This window comes from Astatotilapia calliptera, chromosome 18, assembly GCF_900246225.1.
Source record: "Astatotilapia calliptera chromosome 18, fAstCal1.2, whole genome shotgun sequence".
NCBI classification, from domain to species: domain Eukaryota; kingdom Metazoa; phylum Chordata; class Actinopteri; order Cichliformes; family Cichlidae; genus Astatotilapia; species Astatotilapia calliptera.
In genome coordinates, this window is record NC_039319.1 from 9,728,452 (window position 1) to 9,749,074 (window position 20,623).

A 20,623-nucleotide genomic window follows, 5' to 3' on the forward strand; every position below is an offset into this window, starting at 1 on the left:
TTTGTTTTTTTTAACAGCATTATAGCCTCACTGTAGATTATTCAATTAGTAAGTCACATAAAAGCAAATATTAATTATCTTTTGAGCCTAGTGATCCGCTCTTATCAATATTGAGGATCGGATGTGATGGGACAGTTATGGACTATTAGAGAAAAAACTGCCAGCGTCTTTAAACTTTTTTCAGTTCACTTACATGAAGGACAAAATGGGTAGCAATAAAGGAAAAAGAATGATTTGGTGATCATTAAAGACAACATGCCCTGTAATAAACCCATCCCAAGCGCCATCTAGTGTTTTCATAGTGAAGAAATCCCCTCTGCGTGGATCCAACCACCCCAGTCACCAGTAGAAAAGCTCCACTATCAGATCGCGCTCGTGTGGCACCATCTAATGTCCCAAAATGTTCTTATAAATGGATTATAAACATTAATGAGCGATTATGTTACAGTGTGATGCTCACACAGCTGGACTGCTAAGTACTTCAACTGTATTGCTGTCCACTTCTTTTTGGCTAAGCAAATGATGAAGATTGTTATTATTATTTTACAGCTTTACAAAAATAGCAAAAAGCAAAACATGGCGATAGAAATATATGATTATACAATTGATTTAATGCAAAGATATTAACCCAAAAGGTAGAGAGTTATTATACCACCATGTTTCACACAGCATGAATGAGAACAGATTTCTTAAAAAATAAAAATAAAAAAGATTAAACACATACCAAAGAAAATAATACATAAGAATAAATTAATCAACAAGTTAAGAGACATTTGGAGAAACTAAACCAGAGCAAGGCTGCTTTTTCTGATGGCATCAGCCCCAAAGTTCTATCTATGATCCCAAGTCTGTGTGATAAGGCGGCCTTTTGCGGCTGGATTTACAGTGAGGAAGACCAAAAACACACTCCTTTAATCCATGGCCTCTCCTACAACCTTTAAATAGTGTCCGGATCCCAGGGAAACATTTGCCCAAACACCCTGGAGAGGACACAGAAAAGACAGGTGAGTAATCATGTCTTAGCAGCAACTTCTTTGCACCAACCTTTACCTTTAGACTTTGCACACACATTTGCTTAAGTTTTCCTCAACAGTAGACCTTATTTGCTCCCAGTAACAATTCTTTCCTCCTCACAGACAACCACCACACTTCTTGATGAGGAGCAGCTGTGCAGGACCTGGAACAACAGGCTGATTTTTGTGTCGTGGTCTGGTAGTATTTCTTATCTAATTTCAGTGATAATCATTCTTTAGTTTTTTCATTTATTCATCGTTCCATTTCCTCGGTTTATTCCTTTGATAGATGACTTTGAAAGGCACAACTTTTCCTTTCTATATATAATATAGTGGATACATTAAAAAGAGGATGTTGAACATGGAGCTGCCAGGCAGGCAAAAAAGAGGAAGTTTTGTAGTTGTAGAGGGTTGGTGTGACAGAAGACCATACAGGGAGAATGAGATGGAGGCAGACTGATCCACTGTGGTGACACCTGAAGGGAGCAGCAAGAAGAAGAAGAAAATGTTCATGTTTATCGATTACTAATTAATTTTTTTAAAAAAAATATTTTTATTGAAAAAAGAAAACAACAGTACTTGCAGTTACCAAAATACAATCAACCTTTCTTCATTTTCCTAAGTAACAGATATATATGAAAAAAAACCCACAACGCCCCCCCCCCCCCCCCCCCCCCCCCCCCCAGTCCCACACAGATCAACACAACCATCAAACATATTAGAGGAATATAACAGTAACAAAAGTAGAGTTAAACAGGCAATACCTCTAGACTAGCAAAATAAGAGATAAAGGGTTGCCACTTGTGAAAAAATTTGGCTGTGCAACCCCTCAACGTATATTTAATTTTTTCAAGTTTAAAAAAAAACATGACATCTTTAAGCCACCGGGAAATAGTAGGACACTTAACAGACTTCCAATGCAACAATATTAGACGTCTCGCTAGTAGGGATGTGAAGGCTATAATGTCCTTTTGTGTGGAATCAAGTGGAAGTGAGCGAACAGGAATCCCAAATACAGCAATCAGAGGACAAGGATGAAGAGTTACCCCAAGAACAGTTGACAAAATAGCAAAATACCCTGTCCAGAAACCTTGTAGCTCAGGACACAGAAAAAACATGTGGCCGAGGTGACAAGGAGAACCATGGCATTTATCACATTTATTTTCCACTTCTGGATACAATTCAGAAAGTCTAGACTTAGAAAAATGCACCCTGTGTATGACCTTAAATTGAATAAGTCCAAGACGAGCACAGGAGGTGGAAGATCGTACTCTCGCTATAGCCTGTTCCCAAGACTCATGTATTCGAAATCCCAGTTCTTCTTCCCATGTACACTTAAGCTTAACATTAGAGTGGTTACTAAAAGACAGAATAGCATCATAGAGTTTCGAAATGGTTCCTCTGTGATGAGGAATAAATGATAACGTAGTTTCCCACTGCTGTTCTGGAGGTAAAGGGGAAATTTGGGAAACACTTGGCAACAAAATTTCGAATTTGAAAATAGCGAAACAAATGGGTAATAGGGAGATTATAACGAGAAGACAAGTTGGGAAAACTATCGAAAACACCATCCACATATAAATGTTTGAACTGTTTTATACCCTTGTCACACCACACTGAAAATGTCGAGTCCAAAAGTGAAGGGGGAAACAAATGGTTGTCGCTTAGAGGACCCGAGGAAGACGGCATTACAAAATTAAAGTGACGTCTAAACTGAAACCAGATTTTGAGTGTGTTAAGAACCACCTGATTATCAGTGTACAGAGAGGGTCTAACGGGTAAAGAGGAATAGAGCAAAGCCGGTAAAGATGAGCCCTTACATGATGATAGCTCCAATTTACACCACGAGGAACCAGAAGATTTTAGCCAGTAGCAAAGTTTATGGATGTGAGCGGCCCAGTAGTAGACTAAAAAATTAGGTAACGCAAGTCCTCCACTAAATCTGCATCGCTGCAGCAAAGTTTTAGAGACCCTAGGTGGCTTCCCTCCCCAAATGAAAGAACCAATAATCTTGTCCAGTGAAACAAAAAAATGTTTCGGCAAAAATAAGGGAATTGACTGAAATAAAAATAAAAATTTTGGTAAGATGTTCATTTTAACAACATTAATCTTACCGATTAAAGAAAGGGGGAGATTACCTTTGAATATCAGATGTGATCCTTGATATAAGAGGAGACAAATTTGCTGATTTAAGGCCAGCTAAAGAGCGAGTCACGTTAATCCCTAAGTACTTAAACCCAGATGGACTGAGACGAAAGGGCAGATCAGACTGTTGAAGTTGACGTGCTGCCGTATTAACAGGAAAACACTCACTTTTCCCCAAATTTAATTTATAACCTGAAAACGAACTGAAGTTCTCCAGAATACTTAAAACAGCAGGGATGGAGCATGCCGGGTCAGTCATATATAATAACAGATTACTAATTAATTTTGTTTGAACGACTTTAAAACATGAATATGGGGAAACTTTGTCCATCACGGCTTAAAATGCAGTACATTTTGTAAAGATTAAAATCACACTTTTTTTTAAATTAACGTTTGATTCTTTGTTTTCCTCTTTATTTTTCTTATTTTCTTTATTGTAAAACTTTGTCTTGATATTTCTGTTAATATTTCTGATAGATATATGTAGTAATCTGTAGTGTATACAGGCACACCGTAAGAGGGCGCAAGGAGCCCACAGTCACGTTGAGCGCGAACATGCTTTTATTATGAAAATCCAGGCTGGTGCTGGAGTCCTTCACTGTGCGGCTGCCGAGGTCAGCCCGAGGACCAAGTGAAACAGTGGAGCTGTGTCTGCGGAGGAATATTAAAAAGGTACCGCTGAATTCATGTATGCTTTCATGTTGTCCCATTCAGCTAAGAGATGAGCTCGAGTTTGTCTGTCACAGTGTTTATTTTCAGCTGGTTTAATAGATTTAGCTAACCCCGGTAGCCTTGTTAGCCGTTAGCTCTTCGGGTTGGCGTTTCTTAACCATGTGCTTATGTGATTATTATCGGTGTCAACGTTTTGCCCCAGTGAAAACACTTTAGATGCTCCTGGGGAGGTGGGGGGGGATCTTATGTGTCTTGTTTGCTTACTGAACTTACTGAAGAGGAAGATAAAATCCGTTAACATTTAAAATAATATCATAATGAATATAAAAATACGCAAATGATTCAGAATAGATGAGAAATAAAGCAGTAATTAATTAAAATAAAAACAAAAATCCGTAAGGACTCTTATTAATGTGGAGTCCGAAGGCTTTTTATGTTAAACCTATATAACACTAAAGAGTTTTCCTTTGCTTACCTAGACTTTTTAAAAGTTATGGGTTGTTTTTTTTTTCCAGAAAATCACAAGGGTTTTTTACCTGATGTTTAAAACTGATGTTTATTTTCTTCTGCAAATTAGCAAATCTAAATATAGTTTTAGTTGAACATGAGAAAATATTTTTTGTGATGTTATGTTCTAAGTTGAAGGCATTGTATACGTTTTTGTTGTTCAAATTTAGATGATGAGGATGTAAACCTGAGGGGGTAGGGCTAAATAAGTATATTCTTCTGCCTACTCCTTTTCAAACAACTGCATGGAAAGATTTTATGAAATGTTGGTGAATGTATATGTTTGAAATAAAAATGAACTGAACCTCTGTTATTGCAGTTTCAGGCTCTCAGACTCTCATACTTCTGACAAACATCATAACCCTTACACAAGCAAACTTTAAACATCTACGACTAACAACGAGCACTGTATGAGGCTCAGGCTTTGCTTTAAATGGCTGGATCGTCCAGCTGTGAGTGTCTTGTGCAGACTTAGACTTGGCTGTTAGATGGAAGTGTGCATATTTAATTAAGTAATACAAACATTTTTCATTTTTTACCTCAGTTCTATTAAAATTGTTACAGTCCTCAAAGTAAATGGGGTTGATTTTTTTTAAAAATCCATGAATTTAGCCCTTATAACTTATTAAGTACAAGAGCTAAACACATGAAGCTTTCTAGGCTTAGAAACACTTTCTCAGCTTTTTAAAAGCTGTAAGAGAATCAGTTTTGCACCCAGCCAAAGTGCACACTCAAAAGCCAAAATCAACTAATTATAGCTTCGGTGTCATGGGATATTTCATGGTTTCAACAGCAAAAGTACACAAATTCAACTTCTCAGTACTCCAAATTGTGACAATTTGACTCGGTGTAAACGTGATTTGGTGGTTGTTTTTAACCAAGCTTAGAAGGTGTTTTTCAACCCTGAGAATTTCATGTTTCGGTCTGTTGCACTCATGTTGTGAAGGCTCCTAACTCAGAAAATATTTATAGTATGAAGATAAAGTAATTTTCCATGGCTACATGTACAAAGAATGAGCTGATTCTGAGAGGGTCGGGATCAGATTGGACTTGTTTTGTTTTAATTAACCGACACCACTGCATCTGATACATTTTACAGGCTTTTCTTTCATGGCAATCCTCTAGTGTGTGATGTTTAAGAATGAAAGTTTGCATGTTATCAGGCTTTTTTCCCCTGACTTTTAATTATATATTATGCCGTTAAAACTGGCTGCTCACTCACTTTAAGCAAGGTATTCCTAGCAGTACATACAGAATACCAACAGCTTTGTGTATTAGTGTCATTATATCCCCTTCCTGAGCTTCCAAGGTTAAATCCCTTAATGTCATCCTCTTCAGCTTGCACAGAGCAGTGTCGAAGATAAGGGAGCTGCCAAGTCATGGGCAGAGCGTCACAATGACACATGAGACCCTCACGAGCTCACAGCTGTCCATGAGGACTGCAGCTCTGCGTATGGTTGACTTGCCACTGTCCGTCTACAGCTCCCTGACACAGGTGAGGATGCTTTTCAACGTGCTCCTAGCAGCTATCAGAATATCCACACTGCATGGTTTACAAGAATGAATTATTTATTCACTTTATATTAGACCCTTCATATTGGAACTATATATAGACTATTCACTTTCTTTTGACCTATATTGCCACTCTTTTTTTTTTTTTATTTAATTTATTAGTGTAGTAAGAAATATTTCTATTAAGAGGAACACACTGTGAGAGGATATGGAACTGCCTTGTTTATCATTTTCCTTTAAAACCTGATGAGATGAGCCAGCAGCTGTATCTGTTTACATGTGAACGTCTACCACCTGTTTGAGCAGTTTAGTTGTTCAGCTAAAGGCTTCGTGTGATGGAGAGATACTGAGCAGCTCGGCCAGTTTTCTAGCAAATGCGTTTCAAAGCATGCTGGTTTTAAAGAAGCTCATGCAAACTTCTTTTCCTGAACTGAAAGTTCTTATAAAAACAATTTATGTAGAACTCCTTAAACAAGTTAAGAATGACTTCTGTTACATTTACAAAAATGTGAAGTAGTAGTTTGCACGTCAGTATTTTAGGTGTTTTTCCCCCCAGTTTCACTTTCTTTCTTGGTCCTTGTGGCTGTAGGGTGTTGAATCTCTGGTATTTCTCTTCATTTACCCACATAAACACATGTTATTGTGTTTATGCAGAAGGCGACAGTGTTTGTGTGGCCTGAGTCACGTAGCAGATCTGATATGATTAGAATATTCTGGTTGGAACATGCCTGACACGTGATGGCAGCGGTTATGAATACAGCTTGTACAAGCACTGGCAGCACTATTCAGTCATCCCAGTCCATTTAGTGACCTTTTAAAAAGTCAATATTATGGCTGTTGTCATACCTACTGAGTTGTTGAGAATTTGCAGCAGCTACGTCTGTGTGTCTAAATATAAACGGAGAGGGCTACAAACACTATCTGAAATTGATTATTTAACATTTATGTGACAGGCGGATGGCGGGTCGTCTGCGCTGCCTCATATTACCTCAGTATCCGTTAGACTTTGAGGCATGCGTCCTCAGTTAACTTTTCATCGGGCAGACAAGTGTTGCACTGAATGCAGCTCCTTCCTTTCCATCTTTCACAAGTTGTTTAATGCTATAAGATTATGGCAAAAATTATAACGCCGATTACCTTGGGCAGTACTTGGTCAGAAAAATGTACTAATCTTTGGAAACATTTTGGATTTATTTAACTTAAAAAATGGCTAACAGAGGGTTTCCTTGAACTTTCATTAAATCAAGGATGATTGAGAAAGTAGAAATGGTCAATGGATTGGTTATTTATTTAGTAGTATGTATTTGGGGGGGCTAAAAAAAAACAGAACAAGAACAACATTGAAGATCGTTTATCTCCATTATCTTTTTTTAATCATTTCTGCAAGCCAGAGTTATAATTTCATTCAAATTATTTTTTTCTTACAGCCCTATAATATTATTGTGACTGTTGAAACGCACAAAGAAACTTGGGATCAATTTTTAGATGTTGGGATCAGTATTCCATCTTTATGTTTTATGTTTGTTGGGTTTTTTTAAGGCTGTTCAACTGTTTGGTTTGGTGTGTCTTTATGAGAATGATTAAATGGTAAATGGCCTGTATTTATATAGCGCTTTACTAGTCCCTAAGGACCCCAAAGCGCTTTACACATCCAGTCATCCACCCATTCACACACACATTCACACACTGGTGATGGGAAGCTATATTGTATCCACAGCCACCCTGGTGCGCACTGACAGAGGCAAAAAACAAAGGGGAAAAATGTATTTTCACCGCAGGCTTAGTAATGTTATCTTGATTTAATTTTGAAGAAAAACAATATACTTCATTAAAAAAATAAACTATTCATTGTATATTCCAAAAAAAACCACTTTAAACATCGCACTGCCTTGCTTTAACTCATTCACTGCCAGCCGTTGGCAGTGAATGAGTTAAACCCATTGACTCATTCACTGCCATTGACGGCTATAGACGTCAATGGTAGTGAATGAGTTAACTGGACATGAACAGCTACATGTGGGAAGTACAGGAAAGTGGAACCGTGACATGATATCTGGACATTTGTCGTGGTTTTAGAATTGTAACACCCGTGACACACTCTGTTTTTTCTAAAGGGCAGTTTTACCTGTAGGGCGTAGTGTGTGAAAGGCACCTGGTTGCTTTTGGTTTGGCATGGTGTCGTTGGGTGTGTTTTGATGTTTTTGCACGGTGTCTGTTTGTTTTATCTCGTTCTCCTGACTGATTGTCAGAAATGTCAGCATGACTGTTAGACCTGGTCTTCTTACTGTAGAGGGGAAAATATGTTTTCACTATTATTATTATTTTTTATATATATATAATTTTGACATTTTATTGTGTATATGATACTTTAAGATAAAGTTGTCTATAACAAAATTATAACACAGTGCCATCTGCTAATAATGGGCAGGGTTGTATTCATGAAAACAAAGGAGGGAAATCTATCAGTTCAAACAGGACTAAAAATGGACCATCCGCAGCAAACTAATCTATCCCTTGCATCATTTCATAATTATTTTGTCTATTTATTCATCTTTGTTTTTGTATTTTTCTTTGTTTATGTTCTTCTGCCTCCTGACATCTGACCCACGTTAAAATAATGGACTGAACATTAGGGCTGCCACGATTAGTCGACTAGTCACGATTACGTCGACTATCAAAATCGTCTACGACTAATTTAATAGTTGTCGTTTGAAGCTTTGTAATATCCCAAAAGATGCAGGAATAAGGAGTAGGATTTAAGAGTGTGATAACGGACTGAAACAGAAGATGGCAGCACTGCATGTACAAGGATGCCAGCTGCCGTTAAACCCCGAAGAAGAAGAAGCAGCTGTGTCCCAGAATTCATAGCGCGGTCCATCGCGGCCCTGCTCAGTTTTCAACAATGGCAGCAGCTAGTTAGTTTTAATGTTACTCCTATTATTCTTTCTGGGTCACAAAATAAACGTTTAAAATATTTTCAGGCGGAAATGTAGCTGTGTAAACTTCAAATATCTGCTCAGTTTTAATAAGACACCAAATATTTCAAAAGCGCTCCGACGTTTTCGGAGACGTCTGTTACCCACTAGCTCGATAGCTAGCCGGGGTTCAAGGCTCACTAGAGCCCGCGAGAACACCGGACTCCCGGCAAATCGTTTTCAAACCCACCGCCATCTTTCGCTACTCAGGTTAAACATGATATATAAGTAACTTAGATAACTTAAAAATGTTATTGTTTGGCTTTTTTCAGTATTTTATTTGTTCCTGAGTAAATCAGTTTGTCTGAGATTAAAGTTATAGTTTTTACACAGCTGAATAAACGTCAAGCAGACAGCTGATTATCAGAAGTGTGAGATGCTCCAGAATATACTCCGGTGTCCTGTTATATTTTAGATAGCAAGGAGCAGACGGCTGAGTTTATTAAAATAAATTGTAACATACCCACTTTTGTACCCTCATACCTATAACAGACCCATTTCTGTAATATCTATATAAATATATTATTGCTAATATATATTTTGTAATATATCTATATCATGGCTAAAGCACTGATGGATGGATGCAAACTGCATTTCGTTGCCTTGTACTTGCGACATGTGCAATGACAATAAAGTTTAATTCTATTCTATTCTAGAAAAGGCTTTTGTCCCTGTGTTGTATATAAAGAGGTCCTCGGTATGTGTCAATTCATTTTTAATCTGTGTGCTCACAAAAAAGGTTATGATTCTTTTACAAAGTACAGGATGAAAAGCTGCCGGAAAACAGACTTTAAATCATTAAAATCTGCATGTGATGCAGTGCATATATTTACAACGTACAGAATAAAAACATTTGGGGTGTATGAAAATCTGAGTTGATGCTCTTCTTCTCTTTCTTTTCTCCAGGTGAGCGTCAGCACAGACACCAAGAAACTGGTAGTTGCCACAGCCTTTGGTGCTGTCTCCCTCCTCTTCCTCGCTCGACGTTTCCAGAGGAGGAAGGGCAGAAAGAAGGTTCATCCACAGCACTGGGAGCAGGCTGGTTTAGAGTTTCACCCCCCAGCCGCAGGAGAGAATGGTAAGATCTCCTCACACTGATTTAATTCTTTCCTCTTCAACCAGCAGCTCACTGGCCTGTGATCTCCATTTAGTGTCAGCCCAGTTACTGGTGTGTGATGTAACAAGACTGACGTGCGAGGCCACTCCTGTATTACTTTGAACTTTGAAAAGGCAGGCTCTAGATAAATGGTTTAACTCATTTAATCTCCTCCAGGAAGATTAGAGTCCTAAAGAGAACTTAAAAGAAACGATGAATTAAGGGAAGTCAGCTGAGCAGTTTAAGAGAGCATTTCCTTTCTTTTTGATACAATAGATTTAGTGGGTCCATAGTGTATAGCTTTACAGCATCACCCAAGACGCTAATGATCCCGGGTTTGGTCCTGGGAGGAGGAAAACATTTCCAAATCAAACATGCAGACTTATCTGCTGTGGCCAGCCTGTTTTGAATGAGCGAGCAGCCAAAAGTAGTTTTAGGTTTAATAAAGGGAAAATGTTTACAGAGGTTTTAACAATGACAGGAGGATCTTTTCAAACCTGATTTCATTCTGGGAACATCCGCTAACCTAACACTCGTGCTGGGTTTCTGACAGAGAAGTTGGTTGGGCTGATACATTAATTTGTGCAGTGGCACAGAAAGAATGGCGGAGCTGCTTCTGTGCTATATGAGCACAGAGAGAGGCTTCAGGGTGTTTATTCCCCATTTATAGCATGAAGTAAAATATTGTGGAAAAACTAGGATGCATTGATTTTTATTTTCTTTAGTAACTATAAGCTACCTGCTTGATTGTTTAGCAATGGGTCTGTTACCCTCAGCTCTGTTTATTGTAGCACGAAAGTTAAATTAAATGTTGGCATCTATCTGATATCTGGATTGTTGGCATTCACAGTCAGCTGAGTATTTGCTGCCACATCTATTTCTCTTGCAAAGACCTTTTGAACAGGCGTTTCTCAACGAGCTGCCTGTCTGATGCCTTTTCTCCACCTTTGTCCCCACTCGGACTTTCACTGTATCACTGTGTGTAAATCAAAGCACACCTTTGTTTGCTGTGTTTGAATCAAATTGGCAAAAAACGGCTTCAGCAAAGTTAATTATTAAAATACCATGGAGGCTTTCCAGAAAAAGTTACCCAGATGTTAAATTTGACATGTCCACTGTGTAATCCTGGTATTATAGTCGGATCTTTCTGTGAAACCTCATCTCTGAACTCTCATCTTTATCTTCTCAGATAATACGAGCCAAAACATCACGCTCTCCCTCAACTCCAAGAATGGCTACTCCTCTGATCTGGTTCTCATTGCAGGAGGTTACAGGAAGTTGTCTGGATCTGTCATGAGCCTGGCTTCGGTAAGATAAGAGCACGGAGTGTGTTTAGACTGCATTTAAAGATAAATTTTATCTGAAATGACATAACCAGGAGACATGATGCAAAAATATTTATGTGATACTACCTGGAAAGCTTTGAAATTAAAGAAGAAAACTTAACTTGTTTATGTTTTGTGTCTGACATGTTTTTGTTCATATACTCCTAAAATCCACAAACCAGAGGTGGTGAATATTTACTGCCTTTAGGACTCGTGATGATTTCTTTATTCCTTAAAAAATAACATGCAGGAGTACCAAAGCAACCACTGAAAATAAAGTTTAAGTTTATTCTTTGAGTAAGCTTCAGGATCTGACAGGCATATCATCACTCAGGATTAAATAACCCTTAGTGGGCATTAATAATAAAAGCAGAAGTTAAGTGGGGTCTGTCTTCATTTTTTCATTAACTTGGTGAAAAAACAGGGGAAAAAAACTGAGTGTCGTTTGTCTCATGTTCAGAAGAACAGGGAACCTTAAATTATACGGTGAACCTTTAAGTATTAGATGCTGTAAACAGTATTTACTAATGATGTGTTCTTTTTAGGTGGTGCCTATGTAGGATCATTATCTTTGTAACCAAAAACACATTAAATTAATGTAATGTCTGTTTAATTTCATCATTTCCAGTCTTGTATTAGTAAAACTTGTTGATGTTTGTTCGACTTTGTTCTGCTTTTGTGTTTTTGTGCAGGTAAAAAGCTTGAACTCATCCAGCAGCAGTACCTGTGCAAATGACTCCACCTGTTGGGACGGAGTGGAGGATGCTGACAGTTGCAGTGTGCTCAACCTACCTGTCACCACACCTGAGAACCTGTACCTAATGGGTAAAGAAACCTCTGTGTACTATGTACCAGTATCCAGTAATACTGTTTGAATGTACTGTAATAGTTTTTGGTGGGTTGCAGTGTTTAAAATTGGAGGTGCTGAGTCATTGATTGCTTTCGGAGACTCAGTCTGTGTGTGTTTCTCTCAGGTATGGATTTATTCGAGGAGGCCCTGCGGCGGTGGGAGGAGGCGCTGACATTCAGGAGCAGGCATGCTGAGGACGATGCGAGCTGTGCCTCAGTCAAAATTGGAGCTGGAGACACCATTGCTGAGCAGAGCATGGAGGTGAGACAAACACTCCATACAAGTCTTATTGTAGACTGTAGCCAAAACAAGAGAAGCACAGTCTGAGTGCAAATGGTATCAAGATGTATGTTGTTGACATGTGTACACAACAGGTGTGGTGCAAATTACTGAGACCAAAATTTCCCCCTAATTCAGAAGAATTATTCTACTGATTACATAACTATGACTGAGTAGAAAAGAGGTCCAACCATCCATTTGGGTCCATTTCGCAGAAATCCCCCAGACCTCCCTATGAGCACAGAGGTTTTTCCCAAACCAGCTGAGAGAGACATAATCTCCTCCTTTGGCCGTGCCTTAAACGCTTCACCTAAGAAGAGTCTGAGTTAAATCCTCTTGTACCATCACTCTTCCTCACTTCTGCATCCGGCCTGCTCTCACATTGATCTTAACGAGGCCCAAGTATGCTTCAGTTTGTTTCGCCATGTCAGCTCTTTTAAGCTCCCTTGCTCTTTCTTACATGCATTTACAGCACAGCTTGAAAGGTCCTCTTGGAGAGCACAACTAGGTTCATAATTTTATGCATGCTGTGGATTAATTGGAGCATTTTTAGAAGCCCCGATCTCAATCATGCCTCATAGATTTGTTCAGAAAGACAGCAGTTTTCCATGGAGTTGAGGAAGCGTTGGAGTTGTGTGCTTGAGCGTAGTTGGTGATCATGCCATGTCATCATGTCATAGCGCAGAATGCAGCGATCAACCTAGTGGAAGGAGGTTAACTTTGATTAACCTCCATGCTCTGACACAGTACAGATCAGTTAGTGAGAGTCCAGACATCCTTTGGAAAAAGTAAACCAGTAAAATAAGTGGGCTCTTCATTTTTAAAATGACTTTTGTAGAATTGCCATAAAATACCTCTTTTGGCGCAACATGCAAATAGCTCATATGTGTTTTCTTTCTCAAAAAAGAAAACGGTTGCATAACATCTGTCTGATACCAAACAGTAGATGTATTGATTCACATCCCACCAATATTTTCTGTGCTCTGTTCTTTAATACCAGAGGAAGGTAGAGTTTTAGAGATCATGCTGCCCACAGACACAATGCAGATGAGACTACAGGTCGCTAACTACCGGAATAACCAGCACTGACAGCCCACCTGTGTGTCAGAGTTTGGATTGCATAACAGCACACTAATTGGGTCTCTAACGAGATTGGAGGGGTTTTGAATCAGTAGTTAAGCCTGCACCCAAACACAGCTCTGGCTGCAGCTTTGACTTGTGTCAAGGAAAGCCAGTATGATCTAATGCGTTTTTAAAGCTACTTAGAAATGAGGTCACATGAGATTCCCAAGAAAGAGCTGCAAATACTCTTTTAAAATAAGAAAAAATGCTATTTTCTACATTTTACATTTGGTCTACTGAACAAATTTTCAAGAATCTGATATTTTTTAAGTCTCAAACCAGCAGCTTAACCTGATGGTTTGCACAACTCTTATCTAGTGCGCCTGAGAACTCGGTTATCCCTACCGAAATTAAGACAAATCTTTACATTGTTAGGAGTCAAGTTTCTTTGATTGTTTGTGTGTTCAGGACGTCATCAGCGCAGAGTTCATCCACAGGCTGAAGGCTCTGCTGCACAGGGCTTACCGCCTCCAGGAGGAGTTTGAGGGAGTGTTGGGGATGTCAGAGCCCTCATCCCACAGCAGCAGCCAGGGTGAGTCACTGAAGCATTATGCAGTTCTTTTTGTCCAACACAGAAAAATAGGCACAGCAGTAAAAGACAGCGTGAAGCAAAGCAGGAAGCCAGTGCACATATATAATTTTGTGTGTGTGAGCAGGTGTGCTGGAGGACTCTTTTTTTTTTTTTTTTTTTTTTTTTTATAAAATTGTAAATATATGTGTGACGATTCCTGTTCTGTTTCCCTTACACAGTGGCAGACATTTTGTCCAGAGAAGAGTTAGATGACGCCTGTCTGAGGGACAGCATCAGCATCGCCTCCACTGACTCGTTTGTGTCTGCAGCTGAGGTAACAGAAGCACCAAATCCTCCCATTAACACCTCTGGAGTTCTTCTACAGTGCTTTTTTTGTCAGTTGTTTAGTGTAAAGGGTAAAAAAATAAATCAGTCTTGATATTTTGCTTTTGGTTGCAAGGAAAAGTATTAAAAAAATTTAAAAAATACAGCATTTAAAAAAAATTAATTTTGGTTCAGTAAAAAACAAATCTCATTTGGATTTCTTTCAAATTTACATTTCCTTCATTTTAAAGAACAAAAAAGCAGGACGGAGTGATTCAAACATACGTTTTTGTTTATATAAATTCTGAATTGGTTTCTTTCTATTCAGAAGTTTTTCACCACCTTTGTAAAACATGAAAAACATACACGACTTGTCACAAATCAGGAGATCCTGCTTCGGTTAGTTAACCACAGCACTTTGTTCACAGCCATGTGGTTTGGGAACAAAGCACGAGGAGAGGAGGTGAAATCAGGAAAGGTCTTAAACTAAAACTGTCTGAACCTTTAAAGCTCCGACTGATTCGCAGCAGGAGTTTGACTCAGGAAGCTTTGCTCTTCCTCTGGGTTCACCACCCGGTGTTTACCAGTTCTCTGTTTATCGCCTTTACTCATTAAGTCTCAGTGGGGGCTCAAGGTGCTACTGGCGCACTTGACCCACATATCACTAAAATAAACTGGTTCTTAAGAATCACTGGTGGTGTGTTTACAGAGTGTACAAGCTAAGTTTACACACCAATGACTTTAACGTCCTCCCTGCAGAAAGATAACAATGCTTTACAAGGATTGTGTGTTAAACATCCTTTTAGAAATGGCAATTAAATTATTAGCAGCCTTTTGTTTTGTTTTTTCTGGCCTGGGCAAAGTTTATGCGTTAATATTAGTTTCTTAATAATAATTCTTAATAAAAATGATGTTTTTATTTCACCATTTCTTGTTTTTGGTTTCATGCAGACAATAAAACATTGTGAATAACAACATCTTATGTACCCTTCATTGTTCAGTCCATAATGCCTTTGCTATCTGTCTCCACCTCAGATGTCCGAGCACAGAGAGCTGAGGAGTGTGTTCACTCTGGGACATCACCCTTTGTATGAGGAGGCGCTGAAGATGGCTGAGGATGGCAGTATCTCCTGCAGAGTGCTGCGGTAATCAGACATTAACACACGTCGTATAGAAGACAGTCAGGGAAACTTGTACAGCGTTGTGATCGTCCCACTGTGAAATTTGATGGCATGACAGCATGAACTTTCTTATTTTGTTCTCCCGATCGTCTGCTGGCAGTTAAATGAGAGGTTTCTCTTGATTTTCACTCTCAGAACTGAGATGCTGGAGTGTCTCGGGGACTTGGATTTCCTGGCTAAGCTGCACTGTGTGCGGCAGGCGTGGCAGGTACGGTTCAGTAAGATGGTGCTCACCAAAGACTGTATGCTAAGATGAATGATAGTCTCCACTTTTGATGCACAACAGTAAAACTAGAATATTGTGGCTGAGTTTGCCTGATGTGGATGTTTGTTGAAGGAGGGGGGAAAAAGGGTCAGGTAGCTTTATGTTATCTGATCTGTTGTGCTTAATTCAGTTCAGTTTTATTTCACACAACAGTCGCCCCAAGGCACTTTATGTTGTAAGGTAAAGACTAGAGATGGCACGATACCACTTTTTTATGTCCGATACCGATATCATAAATTTGGATATCTGCCGATACCGATATAAATCCGATATAGTGTATTTTATAATCAATAAAATGTTTTTTTTTAAATATCTTGCTGTGTTTTGTATAAGTTCATACTCAGGTTTAAATAAAAAACAAAACAAAACTAAAGCTATTCTGTTATACCTGTATGCAAAAAATATACAAAATATTTCATAGATCAACAATACTGATCAATCTAATAAACTTAAACCTGCAGCATACTCCCTATTCCGGTGTTTTAAAGAGTACTTAGTGGATATATTAAGCAACCTAACTAATAGGGTCGCCAACTCCGAACACAAAAAAAAAAAAAAAAATGGGGAACCACCCTCTGCCTCGTAATGCTTAACTGACGTAATCAACTTTAATTTAATACACACGTAAAAGAAAAATGCATCTATATCAAATCTATACATTTTACATCAGATGAAAACTTTGGTTGTAAGATTCAGATAATTATTTATTAAAAGCTAGACATGACAATAAGAAAGAAAAGTATTTCTTTGTGCCCCCTTTTCACTGTTAATGCCCTACCTGCCCCCCTGACAAAACTTTGCTAGACTCTCTTTTAAGAGGAAGAAATCTCCAGCAGAACCAGGCTCACACTCACAAAACGTAAAGAATATACTCACAGCTCATAAGACGTGTAATAGACCAGTGCTCTCAAACTACTGGGCAGATTATTAGGTGAAACTAAGGTGACAGGGTAACCCTGGCTTTGATCATGCAAACAGTCTTATTTAATTTCTTATGACTTTTATTATTTTTAGTGTATAGTTTACTGTTGTTATTCGGTATAGTGTTTATTTTGTATAACCTGTTGTTTAAGATGTGCTATAGAACTTTGACTTGACTTGAATTAATAGGGTAAGATAAATGCTCCCAATTAAAAATATTAAGGCATTTTTCCTGATTGCCTGTTTGGATATTTTGGCTTTATTCTCAATAGTATTTCTGTGTTGCTGTTGAATTAGCCAGAGAAACACTGCAGACCTCCTGCTCATTGAATTCCAGACCACAGTTGTAATTTTTGAACTGTAGATTATTGTTCACTATGTATTGAAAATTAAAAATAATTAAAGAATTTTGTTTTGTCTGCAGCTCATTTTGTGTGACAGGACAACTTGGACGTTTCTGGCCGACACAGGAAAGAAAATACTGTCTTCCATTATAGTCAAAGCACAAAAGGTAAAACTGAAAATACAGATAACGGATTTAGAAAATAGAAATAATAAAAAAAAAAAATTTAATTGTATGAGCTGTTCTCCACCTCACATGTTGCTGTTTGGTTTTCAGAGCCCAAAGAGATTTGAGGAAGTGTTTGAAGAGATGATTTCCTTCCTGGAGCACACAGAGCACTGGGAAAACACAGAATTGGAACTCGCCGCGCGGGGGGTAAGTGTGATTCTCTGACCTGTGATCCAACACGACTTAAATCGGTCGAACAGCATTTTTCCTTTCTTCTCTTTGCTTGACATTCTTCACCAGGTGAAGCATCTAAACTTCTACGACATCGTGCTGGATTTCATTCTGATGGACTCCTTCGAGGACCTGGAGAATCCACCCATCTCCATCCAGAACGTGATCAACAACCGCTGGCTCAACAGCTCCTTCAAGGAGACAGTGAGTAAAACTACAAAATAGCACCTGCATATGTATACATACCACTGAGACACATGAAAGGCAAAGCAGTTAACACAAGTGAGTTTTCATTGAATCTGACATGTATTTGTTTCACAGGCGGTGGCATCAAGCTGTTGGTCAGTGCTGAAGCAGAAGAGGCAGCACATGAAGGTACGAGTCTGAGGTCTTTTAAAATGCACAGTAACAGGAGGGTGGCGCTGGAGGAAATATCTCTTTACCTGAAATGTGATGTAGGGTTAAAATAACTTATTTCTATAAATACAGAAATGAGCAGGTAGATCTGAACGCCTCTGTGCCGTTTGTCTCTCAGGTGTCCGACGGCTTCATCGCCCATTTCTACTCCGTGTGTGAACAGATCGGCCCTGTCCTGGCGTGGGGCTTCCTGGGGCCAAAGGGCTCCCTGCACGATTTGTGCTGCTTCTTCAAGGTTAGAACATGAGGAACATCTGCGAGTGTCCTGTTTTAAACATGGACTGTTTTGTGTCAGTGGATGAGATTTAGACTAAATTTGGAACGAAAATGAGAATTAATCTTGTTCAACCACTGCTTTTAAACGAGTTTTTGTACTTAACTAAAAGTAAATGTAGTTGAGAAAAAAGTGTAAGTTTGAGATTTGGGATGTTTGCAGGACTGGGAGTCAGCAGCCTTTTAAAACTCGTTGTATTGTAATATCTATTCTGAGATCCTTAAATCTGCCCCTGATTTTAAAAACCATATTATGATTAGGGGAAAAGGAAAAAAACTAAAGAGCTTATACAATCTGAACCTCCCAGTCTTAACTCGTTCCCCCCTGTGGACGACATTTGACGACCTTCCTGCACCCTTAATGATGAATTTTGAGTTACTCATGAGTCCTGTTTCTCCTGCAGGACCAGGTGCTGCACTTCCTGAAAGACATCTTTGATCTGGATAAAGTGCGTTACTGCTCGGTGGAGAGTTTGGCGGACGACGTGCTCCAGCTGCTCCACCGACGCTCGGAACTGCTGCTCGCCTACCTGGGAGCCGACTCGCTGCGGTACCTGAATGGGTGTAACTCACCACCGGTGCACCTGGTTCCCAGTGCCCTGCTGGAGGCACGAGTGCAGTGAGAGACACGGCCAAGTCTTTAAATATTACACAAGTCAGTCCCAGCATTCGTTCAGGGGTGAGTTCACACCAAATGTTGGACCAAAGGAAACTGTAGGTGTGAGCTCACCTGCAGTCTGTGAAATCAACTCATTATGTCTCCCATCATGCCAGTGTCATGATGTCCAAAGTCAGTGGATCCACGTAAACTGAACCAGCCGTTTGTCTTCAGGCATGCTCACGGTCTCTGGTGTGGCCTCGACTTCCTCTTCTTATTCCCCTGGCCGCTTTTCAATGTGCCATAGCAGCGCTTTTAAAAGGTTCAAAGAGAACAGCAATAATATTTATTAAATATGAACTTGTGTAGTAATAAACTGAGGCAGGCTTGGAATCTGTTGCAGTAGGTGTTATGTTATGTAAATTGAGGGAATTTTAATGCCATTAAGAGCAGTTTGTGAACGAAGAGGTAATTTATTTTATTATACAGCAGACAGGTGCAGAGCTTATTTGTAGAAATAGCGTCTGCATGCATTAATAGGTTAGTGATCACTCTCACAGACGCGAGGACATGCTTTATGCCCAGAGCTGCTCTTCGCTGAACAAAGGGCCTCAGTTTAAGAGGTGGAAATGTGCTGAATAGGAGATAAAATGCAGCGATTCAGTTTCTTTACTTGAAAGGGGGAAAGTTTTTGTTTTTGTTTTTTTGACACTACAAGCCACAGAACTTTTATGCAATATTAAAGTTTAGCACACAAAGCTCCCAAAGCCATTATGATATTAAGTCGACACATCGCGACTGCACATCTGCCCAGCTGCTGTACAACTTGTGCCGCTCTGTTTTTCATGACGGGCAGAAACACAGAAAGCCTTATTGTAAATGCAAATATTCAAGCCTTGTGTTTGTCGCTGAATGTCAGCCCACGGTCTTCATGTTTCCAATCATCTGGGAAGTTTTTAAAAAAATACTGTAGTGTGTTAATGTCCGTCCTGCAGATCAGTTACTGTGTACAGAATATACACTGCATGCTTGAAGCTCAAGCTCCTACAGAAGTAGAAAATGTAGAGTCAAGTCTGGGGTGTCAGTCTACTGCAATCTCCAAATGTTGTCTTAAAAGTGGACATACAGAACTGTCAATGAGCACAGTATTATTCTTGCTCCCAACTGGTGTAGCTTTGCATGATTCAAAGTTCAAAATAATCCCCATTTGTCTGGTAATTCTTAGTCATTAACTATTTATAATAATAATTTAAAAAAAGCAATACAAGCTGAACTAAGGTGAAGATCAGCAGGATTGCATCAGCAAACATTTTGTCCTGCCTATTAAAGTCTCATTGAGCCAGCTTGGTTTCATTCCATGTCACTGCTCCACCAGCAGTCATTCCCCATCTTGGTATACTGCATTAAGCCAGATTTTATCTGATTGGCTTTCCCTCCGAGATGGGCAGGGCTGTTGTGCTCTCATCACCATGTCTCAGATGACCATGTTGAAGAGAACTGCTCTCACTGATGACACATGGAGCTCACCGGGATTAGATAGACTTCAGTAACTTTAGCCATGATTAATGCAAAATCATCCACCACTGTAAAAAGAGGATAGGTCCACTTTCAAGTTTTGCATTTTAGGTGTTCACATACGTAATAGATCACCGTGAGCACTTATCTCTTAAGCTGTAGACTTCTGAAATTCAAACATGCGTATAGACTGGATGGAGATTGCTTTGTTCTGATTTTTTTTTCCAGACTAAGTCCAGAAAGGTTACAAGAAACGAGTGTTTGTTGTTCAGCTGGGATCATATCATACAATGTTAAAGTGTTACCTGTTTTGACCGATTGGTGAAATAAAGTTGAATGTGTGCAAATAAAGACTGAGAATGTCCTCCTTTGAAATAAGA

General features: G+C 39.2%; 1 protein-coding gene across 1 annotated transcript; it reads left to right on the top strand.

The window, feature by feature from the left end:
* Positions 1-1,196: 1,196 nt before the first annotated feature.
* On the top strand, positions 1,197-20,594 carry miga1 (mitoguardin 1). The gene is made up of 17 exons (XM_026148635.1): positions 1,197-1,212; positions 3,737-3,830; positions 5,676-5,832; positions 9,731-9,902; positions 11,110-11,228; positions 11,938-12,070; positions 12,220-12,356; positions 13,905-14,028; positions 14,247-14,341; positions 15,367-15,476; positions 15,648-15,720; positions 17,123-17,209; positions 17,318-17,416; positions 17,510-17,644; positions 17,762-17,815; positions 17,976-18,092; positions 18,535-20,594. The coding sequence occupies exons 3-17, from the start codon at positions 5,734-5,736 to the stop codon at positions 18,751-18,753; spliced, it is 1,773 nt and encodes a 590-aa protein (XP_026004420.1). The 5' UTR covers positions 1,197-1,212; positions 3,737-3,830; positions 5,676-5,733; the 3' UTR covers positions 18,754-20,594.
* Positions 20,595-20,623: the final 29 nt, after the last annotated feature.

Coding starts and splice junctions, on each gene's coding strand:
- miga1 (XM_026148635.1), top strand. CDS start 5,734: ATGACACATGAGACCCTCACGAGCTCACAGCTGTCCATGAGGACTGCA. Junction 9,903..11,109: donor CCCAGCCGCAGGAGAGAATG/GTAAGATCTCCT, acceptor TTATCTTCTCAG/ATAATACGAGCCAAAACATC. Junction 12,357..13,904: donor TTGCTGAGCAGAGCATGGAG/GTGAGACAAACA, acceptor TTGTGTGTTCAG/GACGTCATCAGCGCAGAGTT.